The 17,931-nt window shown below is 54.8% G+C and overlaps 2 protein-coding genes across 9 annotated transcripts in view; one reads left to right on the top strand and one right to left on the bottom strand.

The window, feature by feature from the left end:
• Actr1a (ARP1 actin related protein 1 homolog A) overlaps positions 1 to 3,038 on the top strand; it is a 15,823-nt gene extending 12,785 nt beyond the window's left edge. The window contains exons 8-11 of the mRNA XM_004631481.2: positions 369 to 543; positions 644 to 705; positions 1,134 to 1,174; positions 1,317 to 3,038. Of these exons, the coding sequence (XP_004631538.1) occupies positions 369 to 543; positions 644 to 705; positions 1,134 to 1,174; positions 1,317 to 1,419 (381 nt within the window). The 3' untranslated portion in view covers positions 1,420 to 3,038. The remainder of the gene's footprint in view (positions 1 to 368; positions 544 to 643; positions 706 to 1,133; positions 1,175 to 1,316) is intronic.
• Mfsd13a (major facilitator superfamily domain containing 13A) overlaps positions 1 to 17,931 on the bottom strand; it is a 24,323-nt gene extending 6,392 nt beyond the window's left edge. Inside the window, exons 1-11 of one of the 8 annotated variants that reach the window (XR_002821164.1) lie at positions 17,740 to 17,866; positions 16,559 to 16,755; positions 11,149 to 11,390; positions 10,402 to 10,484; positions 9,540 to 9,992; positions 9,281 to 9,404; positions 8,302 to 8,398; positions 7,144 to 7,315; positions 6,541 to 6,734; positions 4,799 to 5,154; positions 3,700 to 4,520 (exon numbers count right to left, since the gene is read on the bottom strand). Coding sequence is in view for 6 of the 8 variants with exons in the window: in XM_023715457.1 (XP_023571225.1) it covers positions 4,892 to 5,154; positions 6,541 to 6,734; positions 7,144 to 7,315; positions 8,302 to 8,398; positions 9,281 to 9,404; positions 9,540 to 9,992; positions 10,402 to 10,484; positions 11,149 to 11,316 (1,554 nt within the window). In the remaining 2 variants the exon portion in view is untranslated. The other 7 variants (XM_023715461.1, XR_002821163.1, XM_023715457.1 and 4 more) reach the window with 7 other exon arrangements.

The following is a 17,931-nucleotide window of genomic DNA, read 5'->3' as shown; positions in this document are numbered from 1 at the left end:
TCTTTGTTCCTTTGTGGAACAAAAGGTGGAACCAGGGAATGTCCCAGGTAAGGGTGGATTAAGAATTGGGATGGCTGTGCTGTCTTCAGCTACTCCCAGGCATGGTGTCAGGTGGGTCACCACTCCCTGGAAGTCCCTGTGGTAGGAAGAAATTTCACTGAGTGAATGAATCCATCTAATAATGCCAAAGTCTCCCAAGAGTGCTCTTTGTTCCCCAAAGTCCTGTCCTTGTTCGCTGTGGGTCTGTCTTGAGCGTGGTCTTCAGTAGGCATCTGCTTGCTGCAGGATGGGCAGAGATGCTTGTCCATTCACACTCAGAGGCCCTCAGTGCCAGCTGCAGCCTGGTAAGCTGGCCCTTCCCTCTGCAGATCGGTCCTTCCCGGTTCCGGGCCCCAGAGCTGCTGTTCAGGCCGGACTTGATTGGCGAGGAGAGTGAGGGCATCCACGAGGTCCTGGTGTTCGCCATCCAGAAGTCCGACATGGACTTGCGGCGCACACTGTTCTCCAACATTGTCCTCTCGGGAGGTTCCACATTGTTCAAAGGTTGATCTTTGCTCATGAAGCCCTTTTTCCAGAATGAATGCTAACCCAGCATGGCCCAGGTGCCAAAAATTGACTTGACAATTCCTTTCTGCACATGTAGGTTTTGGTGACAGGCTCCTGAGTGAAGTGAAGAAACTGGCTCCCAAAGACGTGAAGATCCGGGTAGGAGCAAAGGGGCTAGCCAGTGGGGCTGGGCTTCTCAGGCAGCCAGGCCTGCAGCCTGCTGCTCCCAGCCTACATACGAGCTCTGAAGTTGGCAGCACAGGAGACCCTCCTTTTCCCTCAGGGGAAGGCAGGATACCAGGCTGAGGGTACCACCTGTGGGCCTCCAGGAGAGGGGCTTGGCTGCTGTTGTGCCCCCTACCCTGTGTCTAGTCTGGCATCTGTGTGTCTCCCAAGGCAGGCTGGCTGCCTGTAGGCAGGGAGGACTCTAAGGCTTGCAGTTCTTGCAGAAGTGTATCCCACCCTTATGGTGCTTCCAGCGTGGCCAGGGACCAGTGGAGTGGGGCTGGGTGTGTGGATCGCACCCACTTCTGGGGGGGGGGCAGATGCAGGGGTCCTCATATTCCTCTTCCCATTCACCTTTGCAGATATCTGCCCCTCAGGAGAGACTGTATTCCACATGGATTGGGTGAGTAGCACCAGGAAGCAAAGACAGTGTGTGCCTTCAGGCCTGTCCCTTTAAAGAAAGGCCCTGTTTGGTTTAGCCCTGAGGGACTGCCTGGTTCTAGGGTGTGCTCACTTACACTGCTCCTTTGGATCCCTCCACTCAGGGGCTCTATCCTCGCCTCTCTGGACACCTTTAAGAAGATGTGGGTCTCCAAGAAGGAATATGAGGAAGATGGTGCCCGATCCATCCACAGGAAAACCTTCTAATGTTAAGACATCATCTTTACCTCTCTCTGAAGTTAACTCCACTTTCAACTCGCTTTCTTGAGTCGGAGTGATTGGGAGGAACTGCCTGTGTGTGTGAGTGTGTGTGTGTAGGTACGAATGTGGCACAGCCGGTGCCATGTGGCCCAGGGATCTCCAGGCCCAGGAAGGACAATGAATACCCACGATGGCAACAGCCAAGGCCTGGCCCTGACCACTACTGGGCCCTGGCAGGGAGGACTGCTGGCAGAGGCCCAGTCCTTCCTCAGCTGGGCCTTCATCTGGCTGTGGGGTTTGGTTACCACCGCAGGGAGACTTGCTGCTGTCCACCCCAGACTGGCTGGCCCACGCTGCCCCACCCCAGGGTGCTGTGAAGCTGAGCTGCTGCCTATCCTTGGCACCCTCCTTCTGTCCTTGATTTTGATGGTGAACTGTGGACTGGGTCAGGGTTAGGATCTGTCTGGGCTGGCTGGCTTCAGTCACAAGAAGCTATAAAACTGCTCTAGAGCGGTGAGATGGTCGGGAGGCAGCAGGGGACCTCACGTCCAGTTGGGTCCAGGACCTCATGAGGCATGGTGAGAGATGGTCGGGAGGCAGCAGGGGACCTCACATCCAGTAGGGTCCAGGACCTCATGAGGCGCATGGGGAGGGCAGTGATGACAGCTGCGACTGGCTGCAGAGTTAACGTTCCACACCTGGCCCATCTCTGGGATCTTGGGAAAGCTGAGGAGACTATCAGCTACAGGTCCTTTTCCTCTCTTTTCATCCATCTTTGTTTCAATGCCATCCTGGCAGGTTTATTTATTGAAGTATTTGTTCAGTCGGGGCTGGGAGCCCAGGGCTCCTTGCCATCTGCCTGCCAGCCACCGTGTCACACTAATGTTTACAGCGTAGCTTCCAGGGCCCCCACTCCGTGCCGGCTGTGAATGGACATCTGTAGCTGTGCCTCAGCACCCTCTGGGCCTGGGGGTCACACTCAGAGCCTCTCTCCCTCCTCCACTTGCTCGCTGCACTGGAACCAACAGGCCGGATGCTTGGTTGAATTTTCTGAACGGGAAGTAGAATCACTCTTTGGCAGAACCCCTTCCAAGAGAGTTACAAGGATCCAGTCCCTTAGGACTGTAGAAAGCTGCAGTTTACCAAGTTGCCTTTTGCCCTTCTACCTGGGGAACTAGGCTGAAGAGGCAGGAAGGCCCGTTGGAGTGATCGTGTGCCACTGTTGACTTTGGTCCTATTTGTGAAGGGAGGGACAAGGGCCAGACCAGAGGGCCAGGAGCTGATGGCGTGGGCCTTACCCCAGGAACTTCAGTGGCCTCAGCCCAGATGGTACAAAGTGGGGCAAACCTGTCTTCACTGGCACCGTTGCCTGTGACATGAGGACGCAGACAGTCCCAGATGCCAGGCAGTATTCTTTCCCCGAGCCATCCCATGACCAAAGGCCCCTGCCAGATGTGAGCTGAAGCAGGTGTGTGTGAAAGCGATGTGGCAGCTGCCGACTGCAGTGCGCATGACCAGCTCCCCTTCCTCCTCAGCCCAAGCCTGTCCCCTGCACAGCCTCGCACAAACTGTGTTGCCTGGTGGGGCCCAGTGCACTTAATAAAGTTGTTCCAGTAGACACACGAGCCAGGCCGCTGTCTGCAACCGGGGCAGGGCTGGAGCGAGGAGACTTGGCCGCCTCTGGATGTGAGATGGAGACCCAGCCTGGTGTGCCCTTTGGCAGGGCATTACCACACCTTCTAGGCTGGCCCCAGCATCAGGCCGTTGGGTGGATAGAGGACCTAGTGTTCACACCAGAACCTAAGTTCAAAAACCGAAGGTCAGGCCCAGCCAGATAGCTCAGCGGATTAAGCACCTGCTTAGGCAGATGCAGAGGCCAGGGCTCAATACCCAGCATGCCTTACTGGCCCTACCCCTGGGGCACACAGACAACAACTGAGACTGGGCTTGGTGGCACACACCTGTAATCTCAGCTCTTGGGAGGCTGAAAACAGGAGGATCACTAGAGTCCGATCTGTGTAATGAGACTCTGTACTAAATATTTTTTAAAAAAACAAACACGGAGCGTCTAACTCCTGCATACATTTAGGCCTGCGAGTAACACTACAGGAGCAGCTCTTGCCACCTTTGGGTTTCTCAAAACTGATGTTAAGCCCAGCGTGGCATACTCTTGGAATCCCACTGCTTGGGAGGCTAAGGCAGGAGTGCCTGAGTTCAAGGTCAGCCTGGGCTACATAGTGAGACCTAACAGGGCTGGGGAGATAGCTCAGCAGTCTAAGTACCTGCCTGGCAAACACAAGGACCTGGGTTCAATCCTCATACCACATGCCACACCAGCCAATCCCCAGTGTTCCCATGCCTGAAACTCGGCAGAGCGGCACACACCTGTAATCCCAGTGCAGAGGGAACTGAGACAATAGGATCACTATTAGTCCAAGCAAAAAAGAAAACGCTGTCAAACATCACAGGATTCTCTGCCCCCAATGTTCCTGGCAGCTAGGCTGATACATTTAGCTAGTGCAGTGGTTTGTAATCCTACCTTTGAGGTAAAATCACAGTTTTGCAAGACCCCAGCGTTCACACCATCCTGCAGGCTCAGGCTGGAACTGCTGGGAACAACCCACCGGGAAGCTCTGTGAAGATCCTCTGGTGACTCCTGCACTAGGAGGTCCTCCGTGATGACTATGTAGCAATGGTATGTGAGGAACATGGGGCGGCTGGCCTTAGGCCTGAATGCCACTTACAGTGAGCTGCATTCTTATCCTGGTACCTCAGAGTCTGACACGGTGGCCACCACCCGAGGAAGCTGCTCTTAGGCTGCTTTCCTGATCAGTAGGAATGATTTTGTTTTTTTAAGATGGGTTTCTCTGTGTAGTCTGGACTGGCCATGAGCTATGTAGCTCAGGCTGGCCTCTTCCAGACTCTGCCTCTGAGTACTGAAGTTAAAAACCTGTGTCAGCACGCCCGGCTCCCTGAGGAACCTTGTTTACCAGCCTACTAACACAGCACAGACCTGAGGAATAGGAATGACTGACTTTAATCAGTAACGAAACAAGCCTCTTGAGAGGGGACACAGCTGCAGGCTCAGGGAACCGTATGTGAGACCACTGGAAGAACAGAAGGAGAAAGTGGGCAACACTAAGCTTCCCCTGACAAGGCAAAGGGAGCAGCTGAAGTATCAGAAATGGCTCCTGAGGATACCAGAGTGGCCAACTGCAGCAGGCAGTACATGGGCCTTGGGAGCCACCCAAGGGGTGCAGTCTTCTGTGTACCATCCCAGCTGGTTCCATTTGTCCTGCCCCCTGGGCACAAACAGTCCAGCCCTTACACAGCAGAGCCAGGCAGACATCAGTGACATTGCTGGCTCAGCCTCGGGGGCTCTCACCTGCCATCTGTCCTCCAGGTTGTACCCCGGGAAGTCAGAGGAGTAAGACACGGGCTGGGCAGTATTCCCAGCAGGGTGCCCTTGCTATGCCACTCACACTGTCTTAATGTCCAGAGTTTGGACCTGGGCCAGGCTCTGGCGCTGGGCCTTGACCATGTGCAGGCGCCGCCCATGCAGCGTGAACTGGGACCAGGTGAGGAGCTGCAACAGTGCGCAAGTGATGGGCACCAGCACCAACAGGTAGAAGCAACCCTGGCGCAGTGTTGAGGCCCGCGCCGGGGCAGAGGCTGGTGGCTCTGGCCAGGGCTGGGTGCTGCCCACAGGGATCACTGGGGGCTGCTGGAAGAGGTCATGACCTAGGACGAGAGCACAAAAGAACATAGCTCATTTTCCCTCTGGAGTCCACAGGGGAAGCCTCAAACAGGTGCACCTCCTAGGCCACAGCTCTTGATGCCTCCCCCAAACCCGCTCCTCCTGTCCTTCCTTTCTGGTGAATGCCACCACCATCTCCCCCAAAAGTCAAGCCAGAAATCTCCCAGTGTGCCTCAGTTGCTGTTTAACTCCAGCACTCCCCAGTGCCCACCACCTGACACCATCCAACTCCAGAAAACATCCACACAGCCCACAGGTCCCTCGCGCCTCCCCAGGGTGGCCAGTCAGCTCTCCAGAGCATCCATCAGACCACACCACTTCCTTGCTTCCAACGTCCCAGCAGCACCTCTGTGCAGGGAGCTCGAACCCCAAGCCCCGCCCCAACCTGCAAAGCCCTCTGCTTGCCCAGCCCCACCTAGCCCCAACACGCAGGGCCTTGGCACCTTCCATCCTCTGCCTGTGACTCGCTGGCAACTTTTCTGGACCCAGTCCTTCCACTCCATTCACAGCTGAGGGTCTCCTCTTTGAGGGAGGTGACACTGAGTCCCTGACTACACTTGAGTCACACTGTCCACTTTATCCTGCACCCACCACTGTCTGAGAAGTTCTTGGTTAGCTGTTTATTGCCAACCCACACCTCTGCCTGATAAAAGCAGAGGCTCCATCATAACAGAACCTGGGGCAGGGGGCGGAAGGTGTAGCTCAGCAGCACAGCACCTGCCTAGCAAGCACAAGATCGGAGTTTAATTCCCAGGACAAAAAAAAAAGAACTTTAAAAAAAAAAAAAGAGAGAAGAGGGCCGGGGAGATGCCTCAGTGGAATAAGTGCTTCCCTGGCAAGCACAAGGGCCTGAGTTCAATCCCATTCCGCCAAAAGAAAAGAAAAGAACTTGGGGAGGCCAGCCAAATAGCTCAGCAGACTAAAGAGCCTGCTTAGGCAGAGTGCAGGAGCTGGGGTTCGATCACCGGCATGCCGTGCCAGCCCCGCTCCTGGGGCACACTGAGATGGCGACTGAGACCGGGCGTGGTGGCGTGCATCTGTAATCACAGCGCTTGGGAGGCTGAAATACACGTCTGATCTGTGTAGTGAGTCCCTGTACTAAATACATAAAAAATTAAAAAAAAAAAAAAAAAAAACTTGGGGAGAGAGCATTCTGTACTGGTCCACTGAGTGAATGCATGCATGAACGAACTAATAAGGAACACAGGAATTTGAGACCCAGTTCCTCTCCCACACAGGAGGCTCACGGGAGTCGTCAGATGCTAGGACCGTTCTCTCTCCCTGGAGGTAGCACCAGAGCTTGCAACTGGTGTCCCAGGGAAGCTGTGGCCCAGACCCCCAAGAGCCCCTGGCTGTCCCCAGGCCTTCACCTGTGTAGAAGCAGAGAAGCCAGGTGCCCAGCAGTGGAGCAAAGGTCTGGCCTGGTTTGGTCACCAGGGCAACCATGCCAAAGAGGAGCGCCGAGGCTGCCTGCTTGCGATGATTCAGCACCAGGTCCTCATCCACCAGGTCAGTGACCACCAGCGTCAGCAGCTTACAGGTGCCCTCCGTGAAGACACGGTTGCTGCCAGCAGAGAGCAGTAGAGAGATGTGGGGGAGATACATCATGTGCAGCCCCAACTACCACCACAGGCAGTCACTGTGTACTACAAACAGTGGACTAAAATAAACATTTAAATTCATCACAAAGAGTGGAGGGGGAGCAGGTGAGATGGCTCAGTGGTCTAAAGCACCTATTTGGAACAGGCTTGGCAAAGTACAGGGACCGCGGTTCAATCCCCCAGCACCACATGCCAGCCGGCCCCGCCCCCTGGTGGGCTGAGCTGGCCACACACACACACACACACACACACACAAGCGCACACACACACACACACACACACACATAAATAAATAAATAAATAAATAAATTTTTAAAAGAAGAGTGGAGGGGTAGGTGGAGGTGGGTGGAAGTGGGTTGGCCAGAGGTATACCTGGCAATGAAGAAACACAGCAGGCCTGGGCGGTCCGGGCCAGCCACCAGCATAAGCAGGCTGAGGCCCAGCTTCAGCAAGAAGAGCGCCCGCACCACAGAATAGACGCCCCAGCGCCGGCACAGCGGCAGGAAGTAGAGGTTGTTGAGATGAGGGGCGACGTAGGAGATGCCTGGAAGAAGGAGGTGCCATCTGACCAGAGGCAGTGCCACAGCCTTGCAGTGTCAGAGCTACCAGCCAGGCATGGTGCCACACACCTGTAATCCCAGCACTCAGGAGGCTGAGGCAGAAGGACAGCCATGAGTTCAAGGCCAGCCTGAATCACACAGCAAGATGCTATCTCAAAATAACAACAACAATCAGAGCTACTGTTTGCAATACTTTCAGGCTAACAAGACTTCTGGGCTGTGTGCATTGCACACTTTGGTTTAATCTTCACAAGCCTTGGAGACAAATACAGTGGTCCTAGAAGACTGGTTCCAGGGCCTCCACGGGATAGCAAAATCTGAAGACAAACTTCCCAGGGCCAGGGAGATGGCTCAGTGGAATAAGTGCTTCCCTGGCAAGCACAAGGGCCTGAGTTCAATCCCCGGTGCCGCAAAAAAAAAAAAAAAGATAAACTTCCCATAACAACACAAACACATGCCCACACTTTAAATCATCTCGATCACTTACGTGAGCTAATGCCACATAAATGCCATCTATGCAAACAGCTGTTGCACTGTATTGTTAGGGGATAATCATAAGAAAAAATCATACGAGTTCAGTGCAGAGGTAATTTTTTGCCCAGATAGTTTCCCTCTGTGGTTGGCTGAATCCATGGATACAGAGTCCACAGATACAGACAGCTACTGTTACCATCCTCACTTTATAAACAAGAAAGGCCCAAACAGACTCACAGGCTCACCCACAGGCTTGCCAGCCTGTGACCCTCACCACTCACAACCACCTGCACCCCTCACCTCTGGGTGGCACCCCCCCAGGGGACCAACACGAGGGTGGCCCACCCCACCCCCAAGACAGGAAAACAGCAACAGGCTGAGGGCCAAGGCCAGGCCTCTGCACCCCGGCTCCAGCTAGTAAGGTGGCCCTGCTGTGAGCTGGGCTGGGGCTCAGGGTGCGGCCAGTCCCCTTTGGTTGCTCCAGGCACCAACTCACCCAACAGGAAGGAGCCGGTGGACAGGGAGATGTGGTCCGACAGCAGGTACTCCAGGAAGAGGGGGAAGAAATTGCTGTTGAAGTGACAATGAAACACCTGCAAGCCAAGGGCAGTAAGGGGGCCTGACAGGGACAAAGCCAACAGGAGAGCACGCGTCCTCCACGCCCATGTCCCTGAACATGGGATATGCCAGAACAAAAACCTAAAACCATGTTCCTGTTCTTGTCTAATTTCCTTAAAAGTTAGAAGATGTGCTAAAATAGTAATAGTAATAAAACAAGTTGTTCTTTTTCTGAGACAGGGTCTCTCTGGCCTTAAATGCTCTAGGTAGCCCAGGCTAGCCTCAAACTTGCAACAATGCTCCTGCCTCAGCCTCCCAAGTACTGGGATTATAGGTGTGAGCCACCATGCCTGGCTAAATTTTTCTATTTCGTTGAAAACATCTTAGTAATACAGGTTTCTTTTTTATGTTTGATTTTTTTTTCTTAAGACAGGGTCTCACTTTGTAGTGCAGTGTACTTTTGAACTCACTATATAATCCAGGATGGTCTCAAACCCTAGGCAGTGATCCTCCTGTCTCTGCCTCCCGAGTACTGGGATTACAGACATGCACCACCTTGCCCAGCTAGTAATACAATTTAAAAACATGAAAACAATTTATTTCTAAATTTGACTAGCTTCAATACACTTTTTAGGTGTGGCACTTGTGTTTTAAAAGGACTGTCACAGAGGCTCCACAGGGGCATCTGTCCCTCAGTCCTCCCTTCACAGGTGATGACAGGCTGGTCCAGGGAGGCTAACACCACCTAAGACCACGCAGGAAGTGAGGACACCAGAAGGTGCTAGAGTTCAGGTCTCTAAGGCCCCCTCTCAGCTCCTGCCAACCAATCACCAGCGAGGCCTCCTGAGACCCAGCTCCTGAGGCCACTTCCCTGGAGTGAGGCACAGTCCAGCATTGGGGAGGGGGCACCCCTATACCTGCACCAGGTCCATGCCCACGAACCACAGGAAGTTTTGGTGGCGTGCCAGCTGCCGGAGGTACTGGCCCAAGGTGATGCTGCCCGCTTCCTCACCACCAAATAGCAGCTCCTCTCTGCGTAAACTATGGAGCAGAGCACAGCTGAGCACTGCTGGGCCTGGCCAGAGGCAGCCCCCACCCAGGGCCACCACCCATCTACCAGGGCACCCAGCACCAAAGTCAGACTCAGAACCTGGAGAGGCAGAGCCGGCCACTCACCCGCCATCCCAGGCCAGCGCCGAGCACCCCATGTCCCTTCCAGCTGCCTCAACCCGCCGCCTCAGCAGTTGTGTGGCCCCCAGAAAGCCCAGTGCAGAGCCAGCAGCCAGTGCCACGCAGAAGGTGCGGAAGGAAGAGAAGTCCTCCTTGTTCCAAAAGGCATAGGAGGCAAAGACAGAGAGGGAGCCAGCGGCGCTGAAGACGGAGCAGCAGAAGTTGAGGTGGGTGCGGCCCCGGGCCGAGAGGGCCAGGTCAGCCAGCAAAGCGTGATGGTGCAGGTCCACAAGTGTCAGGAAGCCATCATAGAGGCACAGGCACAGCAGGAACTGCAGGCCAGCGGGGGCCCAAGGCACCCAGAATGCCAGGAATGAGAGCGCCAACAGCGGCCCATGCCGGCCCAGCGCCTGGACCCGGGCCAGCACCACAGCCTGGGAGGAAAGCCCTGTGCCTGACCTGCCAGAAAGAGGAGGTGTTGGGAGCTGCCCTTCCGGCTGGCGCAGCCCAGCCCGCTGCCCAGGCCCCAGCTGAGGATGGCATGCTGGAGGGTGGGATCCATGCCTAGGAGAGCTGGTGCCGAGGCTCAGCACTGGGGATAGCAATGGCCCAAGCAGGCAGGGTAAGGAAGTCCGGCCGAAGCAGCAGAAGGTGTTTGCTGCTACATCCGGAGAAGCCAGTCAAACCCAGCTGGGGTCACTCAAGGCCACTTCTCCCGCTTGGACCGCACCTGGCCAGGCCTGGTGGGATGGACACCTAACACCCGAACCAGCCTCCTACTCTCCCCGCACCCCAGACAGAGGCCGCTATCCTCCAGCTCCACAGTGTGGGGCTTGGAGCAATTACGAGCCATGCCCAAGACACAGACCGAGGCCGGGAGCTGAGGAACTGGCGATCACTGAGCCAACCGAAGAGAGGGTCATTGAGGCTGTTCCAGAGGAGAAACACGGTCTGCAGGCAGAGGAGACGGGGGTGGGCTGCTGGCGGCTTCCACTGGGCCTGTCCCTCAGAGATGAGGGGACCCCCACCCGTGTCCGAAACCCCCTACTTCCAGCCACTATGTCCTCCAGACTGCCTCAGCCAGGGCCCAGCCGGCAAGTATACCCAGCTGATCGGTAAGCACAGAAGACTCCACTGTATCACATTACACACAAATACGTAGAGCAGCAAGCAACACAACAGCAGCCAGGGCCGCCGAGATAGCTCAGCAGTCTAAAGTGCCTGCCTTGGCAAGCTTAAACAGGCTCAGGGGACCAGGGTTTGATCCCCAGGAACCACATGCCATGCCAGCCCCACCCTCAGGGCTGGCTGAGCTGGCCAAAAAACAGCCAGGAGCCAGGCATGGCGGCACGCCTATAATGCCAACGCTCAGCTGGCTGAGGCAGGAGGATCACTGTGAGTTCGAGACCAGCCTGGGCTAAAAGTGAGCTCAAAGCCAGGCTAAACGACATAGTGAGACCCTGTCAGGAAAGCCAGGAAAGCTCGTCTAAGGTCCCCATGAGGGAATCACTGAGGCCTCCATCAGCCTTTCCGCTGAGTCAAGGTGGACACCCGGCCTGCCCACACCGACTCGGTGGGACCCAGCACCAGCCACACGCTCAGCACCCTCATCTACCTCTCCAATCCAGAAGGCTGTTCTGTTGATCTTGTACACGGAGACAAAGGTGTCCACATAGTACAGAAGGAACACGTTGTGCAGGACAGAGGTGAAGAGGGCCAGGGAGCCGTAGACCACGGGCGTAGGCAGGCCCACCAGCCAAGCCCGGGGCAGGCCCAGCCCCATGGCAAGCGGCCCTGCTCAGCCCCAGGAGCACCAAGGAGGGCTCACCACCATAGGCAGCCGTGCCATCCTTGTCCCTGGGGAAGAGAGAGCCCATCAGCAGGAGGGAACAGAGCCCGCCTTGCTCCTAACCAAAGGCTCCTGAAGCCTTTCAACACTCATTTCCACCAGGCAAACCTGAACCTAAAACAGTTTCACATCAGCGAAAGCAATGCCAAGCAGATACCAGCAGCCGGGAGGAGCAGAGGGACCCGCGGGGAGGCCGCAAGGCCGAGCGCCCGGCCAGGGCTCAGGAACCTCTTGCCCCCACACTAACATCTTCCGGGCTGGTGTGGCAACGTTGGCTTGGTGTGTAGGGCACAGATAGTGCAAACGTGAGAAAGCCAACCCAAGCTCTTTTTTTTTTCTGTAAAAGGAAAAAGGGAAACATTATGCCACCTACTCGACAATAGAACATAAGGGTTGGGGAGGGGAAAATAAAGGTTAAAACAAATTAAGGAATGTCGGGGCCGGGGAAGTGGCTCAGTGGAACAAGTGCTTCCCTGGCAAGCGCAAGGGCCTGATTTCAATCCCCGGTTCCGCCAAAAAAAATTAAGGAGTGTCACGTACATATACCAACTCCCCAGGATGAATGCAATCAATAAACATGTACCAATAAAATATATGCTTTTAAAAAGGCTTGAAAGACCAGGGATATAGCTCAGCGGTATGAGTGCCTGCCTGAAAAGCATAAGGTCCTGCAATTGGTACCCCAGAAAAAGGATTCAATTAGAGGAGGAGAGTACAGAGGAGACTGCGAGGGAGAGGAAGGGATTAAAAACTAAGCTCTATTATGTACATGTACCAACTCCCCAACACAACTGTGAAAGGCACAGTCTGCAGACATTACTAATAAATAAAATTTAAAAATTGCAAAAGGATTTAGTGAAGTAGCTCATAGTATGTGCATAATAAATGGGTATTGGTGGTATCTTTACAAAGTCCCTACAAAGCCATGCATAACTATAATCCCTGCATTCAAGAGGTGGAGGCAGGGAGACTGCAAGCTCAAGGCCATCTCGGGCTACACCAGGTTCAACAGCATCAGGGACTAAGCAGCCGACCCTGCCTGAAAAAGGAAAAGAAAAAGCCTACAAAGTTTATAGCACAATTTGATTTCAGAGGACAGTAACCCCAAGTTTAGAGATACTGAGGTACAGAGTAATTGGCCAATATCACACAGTAAGCAACAGGCCTAAAACCAGGCCAGTCTGAACAACCAAGCGTTTCCTCCCTCGCGACCTCCCCAATCAGGTCCCCAGGCACGGCTAGGAAGAACGGTGATATTTGCTCCGTGACAAGAGGGATATGATGCGAGGTGAGGAGAGCCCACAACTGTCCACGCACCCTGATCCCAGAAATCCCACCTAGGGAGCTGACCCCAAAGAAGCACTGCACAGCAGCAACATTCATGAGCAGCAAAACTGGACACGGCCCCAGAATGTGACAAGGGGGCTGCCTCGCCAAGCTCCAGGAAGAGTCCACACCAGGCAGCACAGGGTAGACCCACAACACACACTAGGTGGAAAGAAAAAGCCAGCTGGGAGGTACAGCCTAGTGGGGCAGTGCCTGCCTGCGGGTGGAGGGGGAGGGAGGGACACAGAGAGACAGACAAACTGAGACAAAGGCAGGGACTAAAGGGCAAATGTCTTGAGCACAAACTGAGAACTAAACTGGCCAGGATGGCAAAGGAAATACTAGTCGGATTCTAGTTTTAATCAAGCAGCGTGTGACACATGTAAGTCACCTGGGAACCTTATTAGAATGTCTGTTCTGTTCTGACTCAGGCAGCAAGAGGAAGGACCCAAGGTCCTGCTTTTCTAACAAGCTCCTCGGTGACACTGATGTCCCCGGCCCATGCCTACACTTTAAGGAGGGAGGCACTAAGTCTCTCCGTATCTTTTCAGTCCCGAAGCCAGTGTTTCACAGAACAGCTCCGTGTACCTTTCTGGCCCCTCCAGAGACACTATGGAGGTTTTCTCCTCCCACTCCCTGCTGCGAGCTGCAGTAGGTCCCCAACGGGTATGCTGACCCAAGACCATGCCCATCTCTGGACGCTGTGTCGGTGCAGCTGTTAGGTCACTACACAGTCACACTGTGTCGCACTGAGTCAGCCTGTGCCTAACAACCGTGCCCTTGAGAAGAGAAGGAAATGTGGACAAAGACAGCCGTGTGCAGATGAAGACAGCGATCAGCTGATGCAAGCATGAGCCAAGGAACGCAGCAAGCACCAGCAGCGTGACGAGGGAAGGCAGGGTTCTCCCTGAGAGCATCGGAGGGAACACAGTTCTGCTAGGCCTTGAATTCAGGCTTTAACCAACTGGGATCATCCACACGGCAGCCTATGGAACCTTGGGGGCCCATCAAAGAGCCCTGGCTCCTCTCACCCAGCCTGCCACACTCCCATGTCCACTTGTGTACCTGCCACCTGCTCCCAAGTCCACAAGCCACATGGGGCCCACATCTGCTTTTAATCTCAGCCCAACAGCACCCTCAGCACACCCAGGCCCAAAACTCACCAAAGCTGCATAGTGACATAGGCAGCCTCCCTGTTTGCCTTCTCCAAAAGGGAGCAGAGTGCCCCAGCCTCACCCAGATGCCCTTGCACTTGTCACTGAGGAAGACAAGCTCATGTAAGTCCTCCTCAGCCCTGACCAGCTGGCTCCCTACATGCACCCTGGGCCAAGGATAGAAGACTCAAAAGTGTGGTGAGAGGGGCTGGTGAGATGGCTCAGTGGTCTAAAGCACCTACTTAGAACAAGCTTAGCAAAGCACAGGGACCGCAGTTCAATCCCCCAGCACCACATGCCAGACAGCCCCGCCCCCTGGTGGGCTAAGCAGGCCACACACACACACACACACACACACACACATAAATAAAAATAAAAAAAAAATTTTAAAAAGTGTGGTGAGGTGCAAGCCTGTAACTTTTACCACCAGAAGGGCCTGGGCTCAAATCCCAGCTACATTTTCTACAAACAGTGCCACCTCACTAACTCACCCCTGTGGGGCATTGGTTTCCTCATTTGCAAAATGCCAAACCATGTAAGAGCAAAGGATAAAACCCAGAGCACCATGCCTGTCCACAGAAGATGCTCCGAAACTTGCTTTTAGGGCTGGGGATTTGACTCAGTGGCACAGCGCCTGCCTGCCAAGAGTGAGGTCGAGTTTGATTCCCAATATGAAAGAGAGAAAAATCAAACAAACAAACAAACTTGCTTTTTCAGAACACAGACAATGGGTACCAGGATGCAAAGCTGCCTGTCCAGGGGAAAGGCCCTGCAGAGGAGCCAGGAGTGCTCAGCAGCTGCTTCTCTCCCAGCTTCCATCCCTCAGCAAATGGCCTTCCAGGACCTCTATGGCCCACAGAGAACAACAGAGTACAATGGGCCTTCCTGCCCTAGAGAAGAACAGCCAGGAGCCAGCCGTGCCAGCCTGCTTGCAGGTGACAGATCCTGCAGCCTGTTACCAGCTCCATTGCCTGCTCCGGGCCCTGCACAAGAGCCTATCAGAGGCCCACGTGCACCCTTCCTTGGGAAAGGTCCTGGTTGGTGGCCTGGGGCCCGCCACTCCCCTTGTGGGGGCGAGTGCAGTTGTTCACAAGAAGGAAATACAAAAAACATGCCAAAAACTCAAGAGTACATTTTCCCCTATCTTTTTGAAACTTGGTTTATTCTTTTTTTTTTTTTTTTTTTTTTTGGTAGAAGAGACAAATTTATTTTGGCCTGAGTACACTGCCAAAGAAAGATCAGAGCCCTAGGGCTGGCAAGATAGCTCCGCAGACTAAGCACCTGCTTATGCAAGTGCAGGGACCGGGGTTCCATGTCCCCAGCCCCACCCCTGGGTGTGCTGAGCCTACAAGTCCAGCTGTGGTGGGGCACACCTGTAATCCCAGCACCGGGGAGGCTGAAAACAAGATCACTATGAGCTGCATAGTGAGACCCTGGACCAAATACATTAAAAAAAAAAAAAAAAAAATCAGCCCGATGGCAAGTGCATGACTGAAGATTTTGCAGAGCCAGCACAGGCGCCTCTGCTGGGGAACATCCTAGCCCTTTCCCTCTGCAGGCCTCTGCATGCTTTTGTTCACGCAGTCCCTCCCACCTGAAGTACCCAGATGCAAGTGCACATGGCCTCCAGGCACGTGGGGTAGCCCAAGCTTTCAGGCTCTCCTGAGGGCGTGTGGTCTGGTACTCCTCCTACGCACCACTCTGCAGAGAAGAAACCAGGTACTAGAGACAAGAGTCAAAGTAGATACTGGGGCTGGGGAGATGGCTGGGCAGCAAAAGCATTTGCCTGGCAAGCGCAAGGATCCAAGTTCATGCCCACCGAGGAATCCCAGGCGTGCCGAACCAGCCACCAAAACTGGGTATGGTAGCACATGCCTGTAATCCTAGCTCGGGGGAGGCTAAGACAGGAGGTTCACTACAAGTCTAAAGTGTATAGTATGACCCTATATCAAACCTAAAAAAATAAAAAGGTATTGGCCCATGTGTGGTGGTGCACAGCTGCCATCCCACCATCCCAGCACTCAGGCAGCTAAGACAGGAGAATCACTGTGAGTTGTGAGTTCAAGGCCAGCCTGGGCTACACAGAGTTCAATGCCTGCCTGGACCGCATAGCAAGACTGTCTCAGAAAGCAAAAGGGATGTGGTGACGCACACCTGTAATCTCAGTACTTGGGAAGCTGAGGCAGGAGGATCACTGCACATCCAAGGATAAGATGGACTACACAGTGAGTTTAAGGCTAGCCTACATTACATAGGAAGACCTTGTCTCAAAAATAAAAAAAAAAACTGGGCCAGGAAAGCCGCTCAGTGGCGCAGCCTGAGCAAGTGTGAGGCTAAGTTTGATTCTGGGCACCAAAAAAGAAAGAAAGAAAAAAAAAGGCCAAATTTTTTTTAAAACTAAAAACATCTCAGCATTTCTTGCTTCACCATACACCACCCTCCTCTGCAATCACCACACATCCTGCTCATCCAGGGCCCAAGACAGCAGTCACAGGCCTTCTGGGTACCCAACCCCGTGTTCTCTCCCTTCCTCAGGTCCCTCAAGCCTTGTGCCAGACATCCAAAGGCCTCCCTCAACCTTCTCCAGCCCAAAGCCCCTTAAAGCCAAGGCCAGGCCAAAGGGCTCCTTCCAAAAAGCTGAAACTGTCCCCGACTTCCACTCCTGGTAGTGCACCACCCTTGAATTCTACACCCACCTCCCACCAGGCTCCTTGACACAGTAGGTGCTCGATGAACACCGCGGCTCAAATGTCCTTAGAAGGCCAGCAGAGGGACCCCAGGCCCTGTGGGAGTCATGGGGAGGCACCTGGAAGCCACTGTGCCCCTCAGAAGAAAGCGTGCAAAGCAAGTCACAGGTGTGCAAAGAGGCACACGGCTAAAGCACAGAGGAACGCTGCGGAGACAGCAGGAACAAGAAAGCTGAGTGTGTGCAGGAAGAGGGGTGGTGGAAAGGGCCGAGACTGTCCTGAGGTCCCCGAATGGAGTAATTTGGAGTGGGGAGTCCTGGGTCAGGTCTGAATGTTAACAACTCAACACTGACTGGCTCTGTTTACTTTCCCATCTGTGAAGTAGGAAAAGCAACTCCAGCCAGGCTTGGTGACACACGTCTGTAATCCTGGCACTGGGGGTGGGCGGAGCTGAGGCAGGATTGCTGAAAGTTCAAGACCAGTCTTGGCCGCACAGTGAGACCCTGCCCCACACACACCAAAAAAAAGAAAAATAACTCCATTCCCTGCCCGTCCTTGAGGTGTCAAATGAACACAGGGAAGTTCCAGAAGCCAAGCAATTAGGTGCGCCACTTCCTGGACAACTGGCGGGCTTCTGAACTGTGTGCTGCGTGCGGCCCTCACTGCGGGCCTCCCCTCCCTGCCGCTCTCCCCACAGCAGGCCCCGCTCTAGGCAGTCTGCTGGGGGTCCAACCCTCTATCCCATCCCGGGGATCTCGGGGGTCCAACCCTCTATCCCATCCCGGGGATCTCGGGGGTCCAACCCTCTATCCCATCCCCGGGATCTCGGGGGTCCAAGCCTCTATCCCATCCCCGGGATCTCTTCCATGTGCAGATGAGAATCACCTGAAAGCCTGAACTCGACCCCTACGGCCACCCCAGGCCTCACTCCAGGCCTCCAAAGTCACAGCCGGGAGCACCCCCTGCCCCCTTTCGGCTTCCCAAGTGCTTCTCCTGAGCCACCACGGTTCAGCGCCATAATGTCAGTGCATGGACCCCTGCCTGACCCTTGCTTCCGGGGTGCAAGATCTCCGCGACCCTGCCTCGCCACAGCCCCCCTCCCCCTGGAGCCCGCTGGCACCGATCCCACCCTTGCTCGCACAGCCCTGCTGCGCCCGCCCGACCCCAGAACTCACCCACAGCCCCCTCACCTCCCCGACCCCCGCACACAGTTCCCGCGATTCCAGGGAGGAAGCATCCCCGCCCCGCGAGTCTGTCATCTGTATCCGCTCAGCCCGAAACGCGGCGGGCCTGCCCCTGCGCCCAGCCCGCGGTCCAGCCTCTCACCGGACTCCCAGAGGCGAAGCCCAATCGCGCCGCCGCCGGCCGGCTCCAGCCCAGCG

Source organism: Octodon degus, unplaced genomic scaffold, assembly GCF_000260255.1.
Source record: "Octodon degus isolate 3935 unplaced genomic scaffold, OctDeg1.0 scaffold00042, whole genome shotgun sequence".
Lineage (NCBI taxonomy): Eukaryota > Metazoa > Chordata > Mammalia > Rodentia > Octodontidae > Octodon > Octodon degus.
This window is presented reverse-complemented; position numbering and strand designations above follow the sequence as displayed.